This window comes from Eublepharis macularius, chromosome 18 (assembly GCF_028583425.1).
Source record: "Eublepharis macularius isolate TG4126 chromosome 18, MPM_Emac_v1.0, whole genome shotgun sequence".
Classification (NCBI taxonomy): Eukaryota; Metazoa; Chordata; class Lepidosauria; order Squamata; family Eublepharidae; genus Eublepharis; species Eublepharis macularius.
The window spans coordinates 10,685,777-10,697,780 of NC_072807.1; the positions used below are offsets into that span (position 1 = coordinate 10,685,777).

Consider the following 12,004-nt stretch of genomic DNA (forward strand, 5'->3'; position numbering starts at 1 on the left):
TTTGAACAGGCTCCAGTCTCCAGCAGGCAAAAACCTCTGCAGGAATAACTGTTATTCGTCTTTAAGGTGCATCTGTTGGCTCCCCCTCTGGAAATGGCAGGACCTACGGTTATCTTCTGGCTTCTGTTGGAGAGGAATCCAGGGGGACCCCTTTTGAAAGCGATAGCTGCATGACACGTTCAAACTGGCATGAGAACGACCGTTGTGTGAGGGAGACTAGAAAGTGCTAACCTGCAGGCTTGGGATTCTCTGAGGGAAGTTATGATTGCAATAACAGTATTATAATAACTGTGCTTATACACCACTCATCTAGGCGGATTAGTGCCCCACTCAGAGCAGTGAACAAAGTCAACATTATTATCCCCACAATACAGCTGTGGAGCTGGGGCTGAGAGGAGCGGCTTCCGCAAGGCCGCCTACTGAGCTCATGGCAGTAGTGGGATTTGAACCTGTAGAGTGCCGCTGAACTACTTAACCGTTGTGCTACATCCAATTAGATAGGCCTCAAACTTAGAATGTGACTCGTCTCACTTGGGAAAGGGGTGTAAAACCCCTCCCAGACATGGGGTTGGGCCAGACCCTGATGAGCAGCAGCCTGGGCAAGCCTCAAGCATTGGCAGACCCATAACAGCATAAAGGAAGGCCACTCTGCAAAGGCCTGGGTCAGGCTAACATATGCCTGGACAACCCCCCCCCCCTTTAGTTTGGTATAGTGGTTAAGAGTGGCAGGACTTTAATTTGGAGAACTGGGTTTGATCCCCCACTCCTCTGCTCGAAGCCAGCTGGGTGACCTTGGGTCAGGCACAGCTCTTGCAGAGCTCTCTCGGCCTCACCCGCCTCACAAGGTGATTGTCGTGAGGATAACAACAACACACTTTGTAAACCGCTCTGAGTGGGCGTTATGTTGTCCTGAAGGGTGGTATATAAATTGAATGTCGTTGTTGTTGTTAGTGTATCATAATCCTGAACAAATAGGCACTTACCAGTTCCGCAGATCACGCTGTTGAAGACCACCTCGTTCTCGACTCCTTCAGGCTTCATGCAGAGAGAAGGGAGAGGGGAAAGGGGGGAAGATGAGAACAAGTGCCAGAGACGTGTGGTAGGAACCACCTCCAGGGGCAAGAAACATGCTCTTTTAGGCCCCGCATGAGTAGCCTGGGCTTCTGTGAGGCTCGCAAGGAAGCCGTGAGGTAGACATTTTTCTATACTTATGATACTTGGGCTGCTAACCTCCAGGTGAGGCCAGGGTTGCCTCTGGGAGGGGGGACCTGGCACTTACCTCGTGCCAGCAGCCTGGTGTTCTTCGCACAAGCTTCAGTGCCAGTGTGATGATGTCACCCCCGGAAGTGACATCATCGCGCCAACCTTGGGAGTGCTCCCACGCTCTGTGCAGGGCCAATTTGGCCTGTTTGGGGCCCAGATCGGCCCCAAACGAAGAGCAGGAATGCTCCCACGGCTGGTGTGATGATGTCACTTACAGGGGTGATGTCTTTGCGCCCCTTGTGAGGATGTGCACAGTGCGCAATTCTGGGGTGCCTGGCGATGGCGGGCAACCTCCGGGAGTTTGCCATCTCCCGCTGACCACTGATGGGTTGGTGGGCAAGGTGGCAAACCCCCGGGAGTTTGCCTACCATTGGTGGGCACCTGGAAACCCTAGGTGAGGCCTAGGTGAGGCCTGGAGTTCTGGTTAAAATGGCAAGACTATGTTTCCCAGCATGACCAGAGTCCCTACATCAAAGCAGCCAGTTTTTCCTCTGAATCACAAACACTTTTAAAAAAATGACATTTTCCTATATCTTTTCACATCCCTACAGGTAAAGACCAGGTGAGGTGAGCCTGATCTCGTCAGATCTTAGAAGCTAAGCAGGGTCGGCCTTGGTTAGTAACTGGATGGGAGAACTCCAACAAAGACCGGGCCTGCAGAGGCAGGCAATGGCAAACCACCTCCGTTAGTCTCTTGCCATGAAAACCCTGCCAGGGGTCGCCATCAATCAGCAATGACTTGAGGGCACTCTTCACCACCACAGGTATCCCAAAGACATGCGTGTTTTATCAACTGCAGCTTCTGGCAGCCCTGTGCATGTGAGGAGCGGTCTCTCTTTGCCTGTCCAGGTGGGGAATGTGTCGGATGATTTTTGGGGCCAAGTCCCGAATTAAGTGGATAGAGGGTCGCAGGCCTCAAGGAGGCTGGGAAAGCCTCAGGGCCATTGGCCAGGGACTTTACTGGATGACCTGGCCCCACCACGACCAACCAAAGTCACCTCAACTCACAGCACCGTAAGTATGAGGAGGGAGATGAAAGGGCAGAAAAGGGAAGCACAAAGGATGTGGGTTTTATTGTGTTTTTTCATTTCGCTTTTCCTTTTTTTATTCTTTGGAAAGGAATGAAAAATCAGTATGCAGGTATTGTTTTTCTGCATAAATACTTGCAATTATGTGTATGTTATTGCTGACCACCCCAGCGTTCCCCACTCCCAAGACTAAAACAGCCCACAAACCTCAACTAAAAGTGACTTGATCACAGTGTCTGTTTGTCCTTCGCTGGGGATCTTCACTATTTCGTTCCCACACAGCTTTTCAGATTTTATCGACTCAGCACTCACTGTAACATTCACTTCACCTAGAACAGAAATGGCCTCCCGTCAGGGGGGGTCAATCACCAACTTTTCTTCTCCCTGGTTCCCTCTCGGACAATTTGGAGGCACACAGTGATGCAACAGGACTTAGGAGCCAGCCAGCTCCTGTGTTCAGATCTGGGCCTTCCTTTTATGCTTTTGATATTCATTGAGGCAGCAGCCCCATTTGCTGAAGGGCACTTGGCAAGAATGAGCAAACTAAATACTTCTGTTCAGAACTGGATCTGTTCCTGGGTCACAATGGGTTTTTAATTTTTTTAACATTTTAACATTGCAACTATAGTGCAGTGGTCCCCAACTTTTTCAAGTATGAGGACTTCTTTTTACCGTCAAAATATTTTGTGGACCCCCACATGATAGAAGTTGTACAAGCTTCCACGGGAGCAGGGGGGATCGAGCCGGGGCACCCATATCCTAGTCGGACACTTTCATTGCTACACCTTTGTGGCCCTAATTGAGATGTCTTATTGGGGACTGGCCAAGGGTCAGAGGGGACCTTGTCCAGCACTGCCATGTGCCTCCGTTGACAGCACATATCTCCCTAGGAAATGGTCCGGCTTTGCCGCCCCCATAAATGGTGCCACACTACCTCCGCTCATACAGTTGGCTGGAGATGTGGCTGCAGTAGGTGACAATGGAGCCACGTTTGCATATTCTTTTGGGCCACGGTTTGATCAGGCACTCAGGGCCAAGCTACAAGTGACGAAGCGAACAGACTCACATGTATTCTTCCCTGTTCACTTGCCCTCCACTTGCCCTCCACTTGATCATCATGTAGTGATCAAGTGGAGCGCAAGTGGAGTGCAAGTGAACAGGGAGGAAAACACATGTGAGTCTGTTCGCTTGCCATTCAAGTGTCATTCGTCACTTGTACCTTGGCTCTGAGACAGAGACCCAGTTCATCCTGTGTGCTGTCTTCCCAATGGAAAGAAGGGACGGAGAGCCAAGCTACAAGTGACGAATGACACTTGAACGGCAAGCGAACAGACTCACGTGTCTTTTCCTCCCTGTTCACTTGCCCTCCACTTGCGCTCCACTTGATCACATACAATGAAAGGCAAGTGAACAGGGAGGAATACACAGGAGTCTGTTCACTTGCCAGGCAAGTGTAACTCATCCCTTGTAGCTTGGCCCTGAGCTGCCGCTCTCATGCACCACCGCTTGCAACTCTGAGCCAGTGGAATGAGTGACAGGGAAATTCTTTCCTGTATTAGTCTGATTGCAAGAAGGATACCGAGGTCAGGATGCCAGAGCCAGAGGGGGTCTGTGGCAGCTTTGTTATTCCTGCTGAGCTCCTGATTCTGCCAGCAATAAACCTGCTTCCAGGGCAGGGATACAAGGAGATAAATCAAGACGGGTAGCCGTGTTTGTCTGTCTGTAGCAGTAGAAAAGAGCAAGAGTCCAGTGATGCCTATTAGACTACAAAATTGCAGGTAGGGTAGGAGCTTTTGTGAAGAAGGGAGCAGTGACTCACGAAAGCTCATACCCGACCACAAGTTCTGTTAGTTTTATAGGTGCTGCTGGACTCTTGCTCTTTTCTAGGGGTAAAAAACTATTCCTTCTTCATTAACCTTAAAAGCTGACTGGGGATTACTCAGCTGAGCATTAAACCATGCCCCAAATTTGTCAGGGCTTGTCGCTGCCACTGCTGGGCGGGGCCCCAGCTGGGCCGGCCCTGACATCAGAGGGGCACCAGGGATACTGCAGGACTCTGCTCTGTGGAAGGAGGGGTGGTATACATCACCCAGACTCCCTCTCAGTCCACTCGCTGGCCTGCTCAACCTGGCCTGCTCACCCCCTGCGTCCTCCATCATCTCCTCCTCCCAGAACTCTCCTCCAAGCCTCCACTCCCACACTGCTCTGCTCTCACTCCACATCATCACTCCTTACTCACACCCACCACCTCAGAGCTCTTCCTAGCCACCTTATATAGGGTTTCCTTTCCCCGCCCCACCCTCCTTCTAGGCTTGTTCCCTCTCCTGACTTGGCCCAGCTGTGCCTTCCCTCAGGTGTTTCCCTCCTACCACTAATCCCTTCTTGGCTTCCTTGCCTTGCTGGCAGGGTGGGGTTGAATGCGAGCCATCCCCAGCTGAGGTCTCCTTGGCCTTGCTCACGAGGAGCTGCCCCAGCCGGCTTCTGTGCTGCTGAGCACGCCTGGCCTTGCTAGCGAGGAGCTGCCCCAGCCGGCTTCTGTGCTGCTGAGCATGCCTGGCCTTGCTTGCGAGGAGCTGCCCTGGCCAGCTTCTGGGCTGCCTGCTCATTGATGCCGGACGGGACTACCCATCTCCTCCACCAGAATGCCTGTGGCAGCCCCACCTGGAGGGGCTTGGCTCCTAGCACCCCCCGAGCCAGGCTGCTGTCCTCTAGCCAGGGTGTGGCTCTGGGCTGCAGTGGCTACTTCTCGTCCTTGGCAGGTACGGGCTCTGTCTGGGCTGTTGCTGGGTCCCTGTTCCCCCTGCCTTGGCCCTTTGCCTCTGTCCTGCTTAGCCCCCTCTCTTCCCCCTGGAGGGTGGGACTGGCTGGTCTCCCCCTGCTCCCCCCAGCCCTGTGAGGCTTGGGCCTTTCGCCTCTTCCCCCTGGAGTGGGCAGGTTCTGGACCTGGTTGCTGGCTGGGGTGGTAGGGCCACTGCCTCCCGGTTGCCTCCCACTGCTCCCTCCTACCAAGTCTGGGGCTGGGACCCAGACCCCGGACAAAAGTCACTCTCTGTATTCGTTTCTGTCAATCTCTGATTAAATGGGAGCAAGACTACTCCCCTCCTGAATTAGGAGGCAGGAGCAGTCCATGCATGCCCATGCAAACACAATTCCTCTGACTCCAAAGTTGATTTTAGTGCAGTTGCTTACCCAAAGATTTTGGTGTAACTGTCCAGGACACCGTTTGCCTTTCATTCATACACAGACAGTAAGATTCTTCCTCATTCTCCAGCGGGGAAGCCACAAAGTCCACAGAGGGAGCCAAGGATATGGCCACCTGCCCATCAACAAAAAGATGTTACTGGGGAGGGGCGACATTTAATATTAATATTCAGGGCTCATTTCGAGTGGAAACACGCAGGAACACAGTTCCGGCTGTTCCCCAAAGAGAGCACATGCCAGGTGGCCCCGCCCACCTGACTCTTGGCCATTTTGGACCTGTTTCAGCCTGGATTGGAGTTGAAACGGCCCAGATCGGGCCTCTGATAGGTGGTGGATCACTCTCCCACTCAGCAGTGGCCCAATCCTGACCATTTTGGGCCCCTTTTTGGCCATTTTGGGCCCAGTCTCAGCCCTGAATGGCCAGGATTGGGTCCAAAACAGCCAGGATAGGTGAGGTGAGGGGGTGTGCATTTGCAAATCAGTTATGCTAATGACACCCTTCTGGTAATGGCAAGGGTTGTGGCATATGCTAATGAGTTATGCTAATGAGTTCCTCTAGCTCTTTTTCTACGAAATGACCCGTTAATATTTATACAGTGCTATAAATCTGTGCTAAGAGTTGCTCAGCTCTGCAATGGGTGGAAATCATGCAACTTTCCTATTTCTTATTTAGTATTTTGCTACCTGCTTCTACGACTTCTTTTAACTCTGCAAGTCGTGGAGGCGAGAAACTCTCTACCCCCCCCTCCCGCTCTCTACTGGACTTCTTATTCCGCTTCTGAGATGTCACAAGCCAGCTCCAAATAGAACCATTTCCAGGCAGAAATCTTAAACGTAAGATGCGTTTACACGTGTGGATGAACACGTGGCGGATGGTTGGGCGCAATGAGGCCGGCAGGGCTGATCCTGTTCCCCTTCCCTCCATGCACTGATGCTCGCATGAGCAGACGTTTGGAGTAGAAACAGAATGAAAACAGGAGGCTGACAACAAGGTGAGAGAGAGACAAGGTTGGATCTATCAGTCCATCGGTGGAGGGAGTACAAATTGTTGCCACATTCTCACCACAAATGTCCTTTCTGACCCCCAGAAAGTTGCCTCTGGGCTTGTGGGACCAGCATGGACAACACACAGGTCAATGCAGCAGTGCATAGCAGAAAAAGGGCAACATCATCCCGCCTCCCTCTTCTAAGAGCCTCTCTACATGAAACGCCTTGGCGCATGTTCATCAAACGTAGGGAGATGCAATGTTAGCACGGAAGCGTAGTTTAAAAAGACAGAGTCGGTGGATAGTTTTTACACCGCTTATGTTTTGATGGCTTAAGTTTTAATACTGTACTTTAAAAAATTGTAAGCTTCTTCAAGCAGGACTCTGAAGAGACGACATCGAAATATTCTAAATAAATAAAATAGATTCAAGCATGAGTGGAAAGACAAAATGATTTCTGGCTTTGTGGTATAGGTAGTGGTTAAGTGTGGGACTCTAATCTGGAGAACTGGGTTTGATTCCCTACTCCTCCGCTTGAAGCCAGCGGGGTGACCTTGGGCTAGTCACAGTTCCTTCAGAGCTCTCTCAGCCCCACCCACCTCACAGGGTGATTGTCATGAGGATAATAATAACACACTTTGTAAACCACTCTGAGTGGCCATTAAAGTCCTGAAGGGCGGTATATAAATCGAATGTTATTTTTATATTATTATTATTAAGGCCGGCAGTAAACATTCCTCACTCACTCTGATGCAGTGCTGGAGATAGGTGAAGACTGTGGCCTTCAGGACAAAGGCTTCACCCCGCACAACCGAGTAAGGCAAGGTGACTTCCAGGAAGAAGGGTTGGGAGGTCTTGATGGAGACAGTCTGGGAGAGGCCGAAGCCTGCCTCCGCCGATGTACAGAAGGCGCCTGCGTTCCACTCTGTGATGGTGTCTGGAATGGTCACGGGCACGTCCGCCTGTCCGTCAGAACTGCCGAAAGGACACAGGGAGCAAAGGGTGGGAAGGAATTCCACAGTACTTTGAGGAAGCAATCTTTTTTGTCTGTTTGTTTATAAACTTTTTATTCAACGAAAACAATTACAACATACAAACTTGAACCTGTACAACGAACAAACAATCAATTCAATGCATGAAATTTTGTTACAGAAGGAGAGACAGCACATGTCAACAAAGTTATATACATTGTGGACCATTATAGTGTAAAACCCTTTGACATAGTTATTGTTTGAAGGATTTTTGATTTCGGCTGAATGTTATGTTTTTCAACATATTCAAAAAACGGGAACCATTTTTCCACAAAATTGGAGCTCACCGGAAACTTCTCCGCTACATAGATATCATCGTGTGTTTTTTCCACAATGAAATAATTCCACACTTTTTCCAACCATGCTTCAATTAAGGGAGCTGAGTTTTTCTTCCAAACCAAAGCTATCTCATTCTTTGCCACTACAAAAAGAGTTGCCATCAGTTCTCTTCTAATTTTAGGTATAGGTAAATCACCCCACTGATTCAAGAAGATAATCTTGGGGTCTAACGGGATTATATATCCTGTTATTTTTGAGGAAGCAATCTTGAAGTAGGGGTTAGTTCTACAAGGACTGCCTTTATAAACCAACTTCCATTTCTTTGTTTGCAACCTTAGGTTCAAATGGAAAAATCTGGATCCCAGAAACACATGAATGGAAACAGATGACTGCTAATAGAGTGGCAAATACCTAAACATGTACAGAAGTAGCCCTCTGTTGCCTCCAACCACAGGGCAAGCCCAGTGTTACCACACACACATATATCAGATGGGGCCTGGAGTGCTTCAGGAATTATAACAGATCACCACCAGACTATAGAGATCAGTTCCCTTGGAGAAAACGGGCGCTTCAGAGGGTGAACTCTATGGCATCAATCATACCCCTCCCCTTCCACCCCCCAACCCTGCCTTCCCCAGATTTTACCTCCAAATCCCCAGGAATTTCCCAATCCAGAGTTGACAACAAACACACACTTCATATAGATAACATAGTTTTCAGGTAATTGGACTATATCCGTATAAACAGTATGAAATATTTGCAAAGCCTCTTGACGGCTATGGCAATTTGTATAAAAATAATAGGCATTTTGTTGCCTGATTGCAGAAGCGTGTTATTTCTAACTGCATTTTCTAACAACGGGCAGTGTTTTGTGGCATGATTGCAGAAGTTTCACTGCTAACTGGACAAGAAAAAGAGATGTCCTGTGACTGTCCCTTTACCAGAGGTTTCATGGGTGGAACTGGGCAGCTGAAGCGTTTCATGGCATGAAATAAAAGAAAAGCACCTAACAATTGTGTGCAGCTCATACGGGTATCAAAAGGACAGCTAGCGGGACCACTTTTAAAAGTTGGCAAACCTATTCACAAATTGACATTTGCTATGTGATTATATTCTGTAAGTTTTCCTTTAGTATTCTGGCAAAGAAATAGTTCCTAGTTAAGCACAGAAGCGTGTTACGTTTTGTTGGGTGTTTTCACAACAAAATTAGCGATGCTATTACAAGGTAGCCAATGTGATGTAGTGGGGAGAATGCCCGAGTATTTTATAACGCACTTTTGAACAATTGTTTATGTTCCCTTCCCAATCTGGCGACGTCTCTCGTACTGGACTCCGGCAAGGAGTTCTCAGCAACCCGTCAGCACCAATTGTTCCCCTTCTGCATTTGGCACAACTGGATTCTCTGAATATTATTTGTAACAGTTTCATGATGTGTTCTTTTGTGTCCATTATTACATGTACATTAGCCAATATTGTTATTGTGTTCTTTATGCAGTTTTTTGCCATCTTTTAGAGCTCTTTTAGAGGAACCACACGGCTGGATTTCAAAGAAATCTCCAAACAAAAAAAGAAAACGTTGAATATGTATATATAAAGATAAATAAATACATTTGTCAAAAGCATGCCCCTTTATAGCAGCAGGATCACCACTTTCCTACTAACCCTAAAATGTCTTTGTGAGGATCGTTGTAACTAAATTGCCTCAGCCCACAAGGATTAAAATTGTTGCTTACTTGACTGAGGCTTCCAACCAAAGCCACGTCTCGGGGGAAAGGGTCCTGTCCATAGGTGCTCCTGCCCTTACCACGGGAGATGCTGGATGTTCTGCAAGAAGCACAGGAGACAGTGAGAGTGGCGGAGAGATGCACGCTTGCCGCTGAAAAGCCTTGCCTTGCTATCTGATGGCTGTTTCACACATGCATGTCCTTCGCCAAGGGGCAGGCACCTGCGAAGCAGCTCTTTGCCAGTTGACTCCCCATGTAAAACCAAGCGGCTGTCAGTCTATGAAGTTCAGGTTACTCTGATTTCATCTCCCACCCCTTGCATCAAGGTCTCTTGAATCAAAGGTTATTTATTGAGAGAGTATATATTCAAAGAACAAGTGTCCATAGGTAATCCAAAGGCTACGACAGCTTCTGGCTGTACACAAAGCCCTTGAGAATGACGTGTCAATTGCTTGTTACAAGCCTGATCTCGTCAGATCTCAGAAGCTAAGCAGGATCGGCCTTGGTTAGTAATTGGATGGGAGACTTCCAGTGAAGACAGGGTTGCAGGGGCAGGCAATGGCAAATCACCTCTGTTAGTCTCTTCCCATGAAAACCCCACCAGAAGTTGCTGTAAGTCAACTCTGACTTGAGGCCACTCTCCACCACCACCACCAGAGTGCTCCAGCTAGCTCCACGGGATAGTGGCTCAGTCTATCAACACGTACACCTGCATGGTGGGGCAGTCAGACTAAGATCTGGGAGAGACAGGTTTGAATCCCCACTCTGTCAGGGAAGTTTGCTGTGTGACCACACAAACTCTCAGCTGAACCTACCTCACAGGGCTGTTGTGGGGATAGGATGGAGGAGAGATATATTATATAAGCTACCAAGGATCCCCGCTGGGGAGAAAGGTGGGATACAAATGAAGTAAAATTTAAAAGTAAAATATGCAGGCTTGGTTTCTCTATATGAAAGGAGATGGTGGTCAGTTCCATTTCGTTCTCTTGAGGGCAACGAGAAAACCAATCTGTGGGGATCTGAAGGTGCTGGCCACACCCCAAGAAGCGGCCCAGGGGCACTCTTGCTGCCTCTTTCGCTGCTTCTTTCTCCTCATGATCTCAGCGGCCCCTCTCCCTGCCATGTCTGCATGCCATTCATATATTCTCTGCGCTCTGTATTGATCTGACCACTGTATCCTGTGTCCTGCATTCATGTCATGCCCATATAATGTAACCATTATAATCATGCCATCCTTGGCCTGCCTGGAAACGAAAGCACTGCTGCTGAGAGAAAGTTGCCAGCCTGTTATCTCCAAAAGTGTGCTTGTTGACCTTGCAGCTGTACTGTAACTCTTCACAGGGGAAAGAGGGAGTTTGATTCCTTGTAATCTTCTGTCTTTCTCTGTCCAGACAAAGCTATTGTGTTCTCATGGAACTTGTTAGGATTTTTGCGCCCAAATGCTAACTGCTCGAGGGGAGGGGGGAATTGTGCTCCATATATCAATAGTGCACATGCTTGTATAACCATTCCTGCCAACTTACTCGTCTATGGATGTACCCATGAACTTAAATAAAAACTTTTTCAACCAACGCACTGGAGTGCTTGCTATAAGGGGTTTGGGGGGGGGGAGTCTATCTGCCATGGACTGCCATCCCTAGAACTGACACTCCCGCAAAGATGCTCTGAGAAATTTCACTGTCAACATTCCTCAGAGGTTGTCACGAATTCACTCTGAATTTTCCCTTTGTAATAGAAGTGATGTAGAAGAAAGTCCTCCTCCCTAATATCTGAGAGTTTTTCAATCTTTCCTTTCCACAGAGCCTCTGGCCAGGTGGCAGACTGTCCGTCAGAGCAGAAGAAGAGGGCATTGGGAGGATAATTAATCTTGCCTTGCTGGTACAGTTCCCTGATGCCCACCAGTGACAGGCAAACTCCCAGCTTGCTGCTTGCTGCCACTGGAAGCTGACCCGGGCAAGTGCATAGGTGGTGCGCTCCTGGCAGGGCATGATGTCATCATCTCAGGAAGTGACATCGTCATGCTGGCCATGCGAGTGCTCCCGCACATCACAGGGGCCGATTTTGGTAAGTGCCGGGATGCCCCCCTCCTGCTGGGAGCCTATGGGGACCCGGCAACCATACTGGCAGGGGTCATCTGATGGTTTTAATGAATGAAGATGGAGCTGATGGAAAGTGCAGAGGGGTCACTCTGCCCTTATTCTGCTTTCAGTTCTTACCGTAGCTCATTCTTACGCTTTGAAAACCTGGAACTCCACCTCTATTTAAAACTGTGTTGCAGAACTCAGGCCAACGGATCTTGATATTAGTAAAAACTTTAAGGCCAAAGTCCTATAAAACAAGCAAATAAGAGGCTTTGAAACATCTAGAAAGCATGGATATAAACGGATCTTTTTTACATGTCAGAGAGGAGCGCAGAAGATGCATTCTTGGAAAATCAAAGAGGGCCTGGCACAATGACGGGCATTTCTCTAGCTACGAATTCAGTGTCTCTT

General features: G+C 48.8%; 1 protein-coding gene across 1 annotated transcript in view; it reads right to left on the reverse strand.

Annotated features, from left to right (window-relative positions):
- LOC129345354 (alpha-2-macroglobulin-like) overlaps positions 1-12,004 on the reverse strand; it is an 80,279-nt gene that overhangs the window by 27,938 nt on the left and 40,337 nt on the right. The window contains exons 17-22 of the mRNA XM_055002473.1: positions 11,729-11,840; positions 9,522-9,612; positions 7,225-7,453; positions 5,481-5,607; positions 2,499-2,620; positions 984-1,035 (exon numbers count right to left, since the gene is read on the reverse strand). Of these exons, the coding sequence (XP_054858448.1) occupies positions 984-1,035; positions 2,499-2,620; positions 5,481-5,607; positions 7,225-7,453; positions 9,522-9,612; positions 11,729-11,840 (733 nt within the window). The remainder of the gene's footprint in view (positions 1-983; positions 1,036-2,498; positions 2,621-5,480; positions 5,608-7,224; positions 7,454-9,521; positions 9,613-11,728; positions 11,841-12,004) is intronic.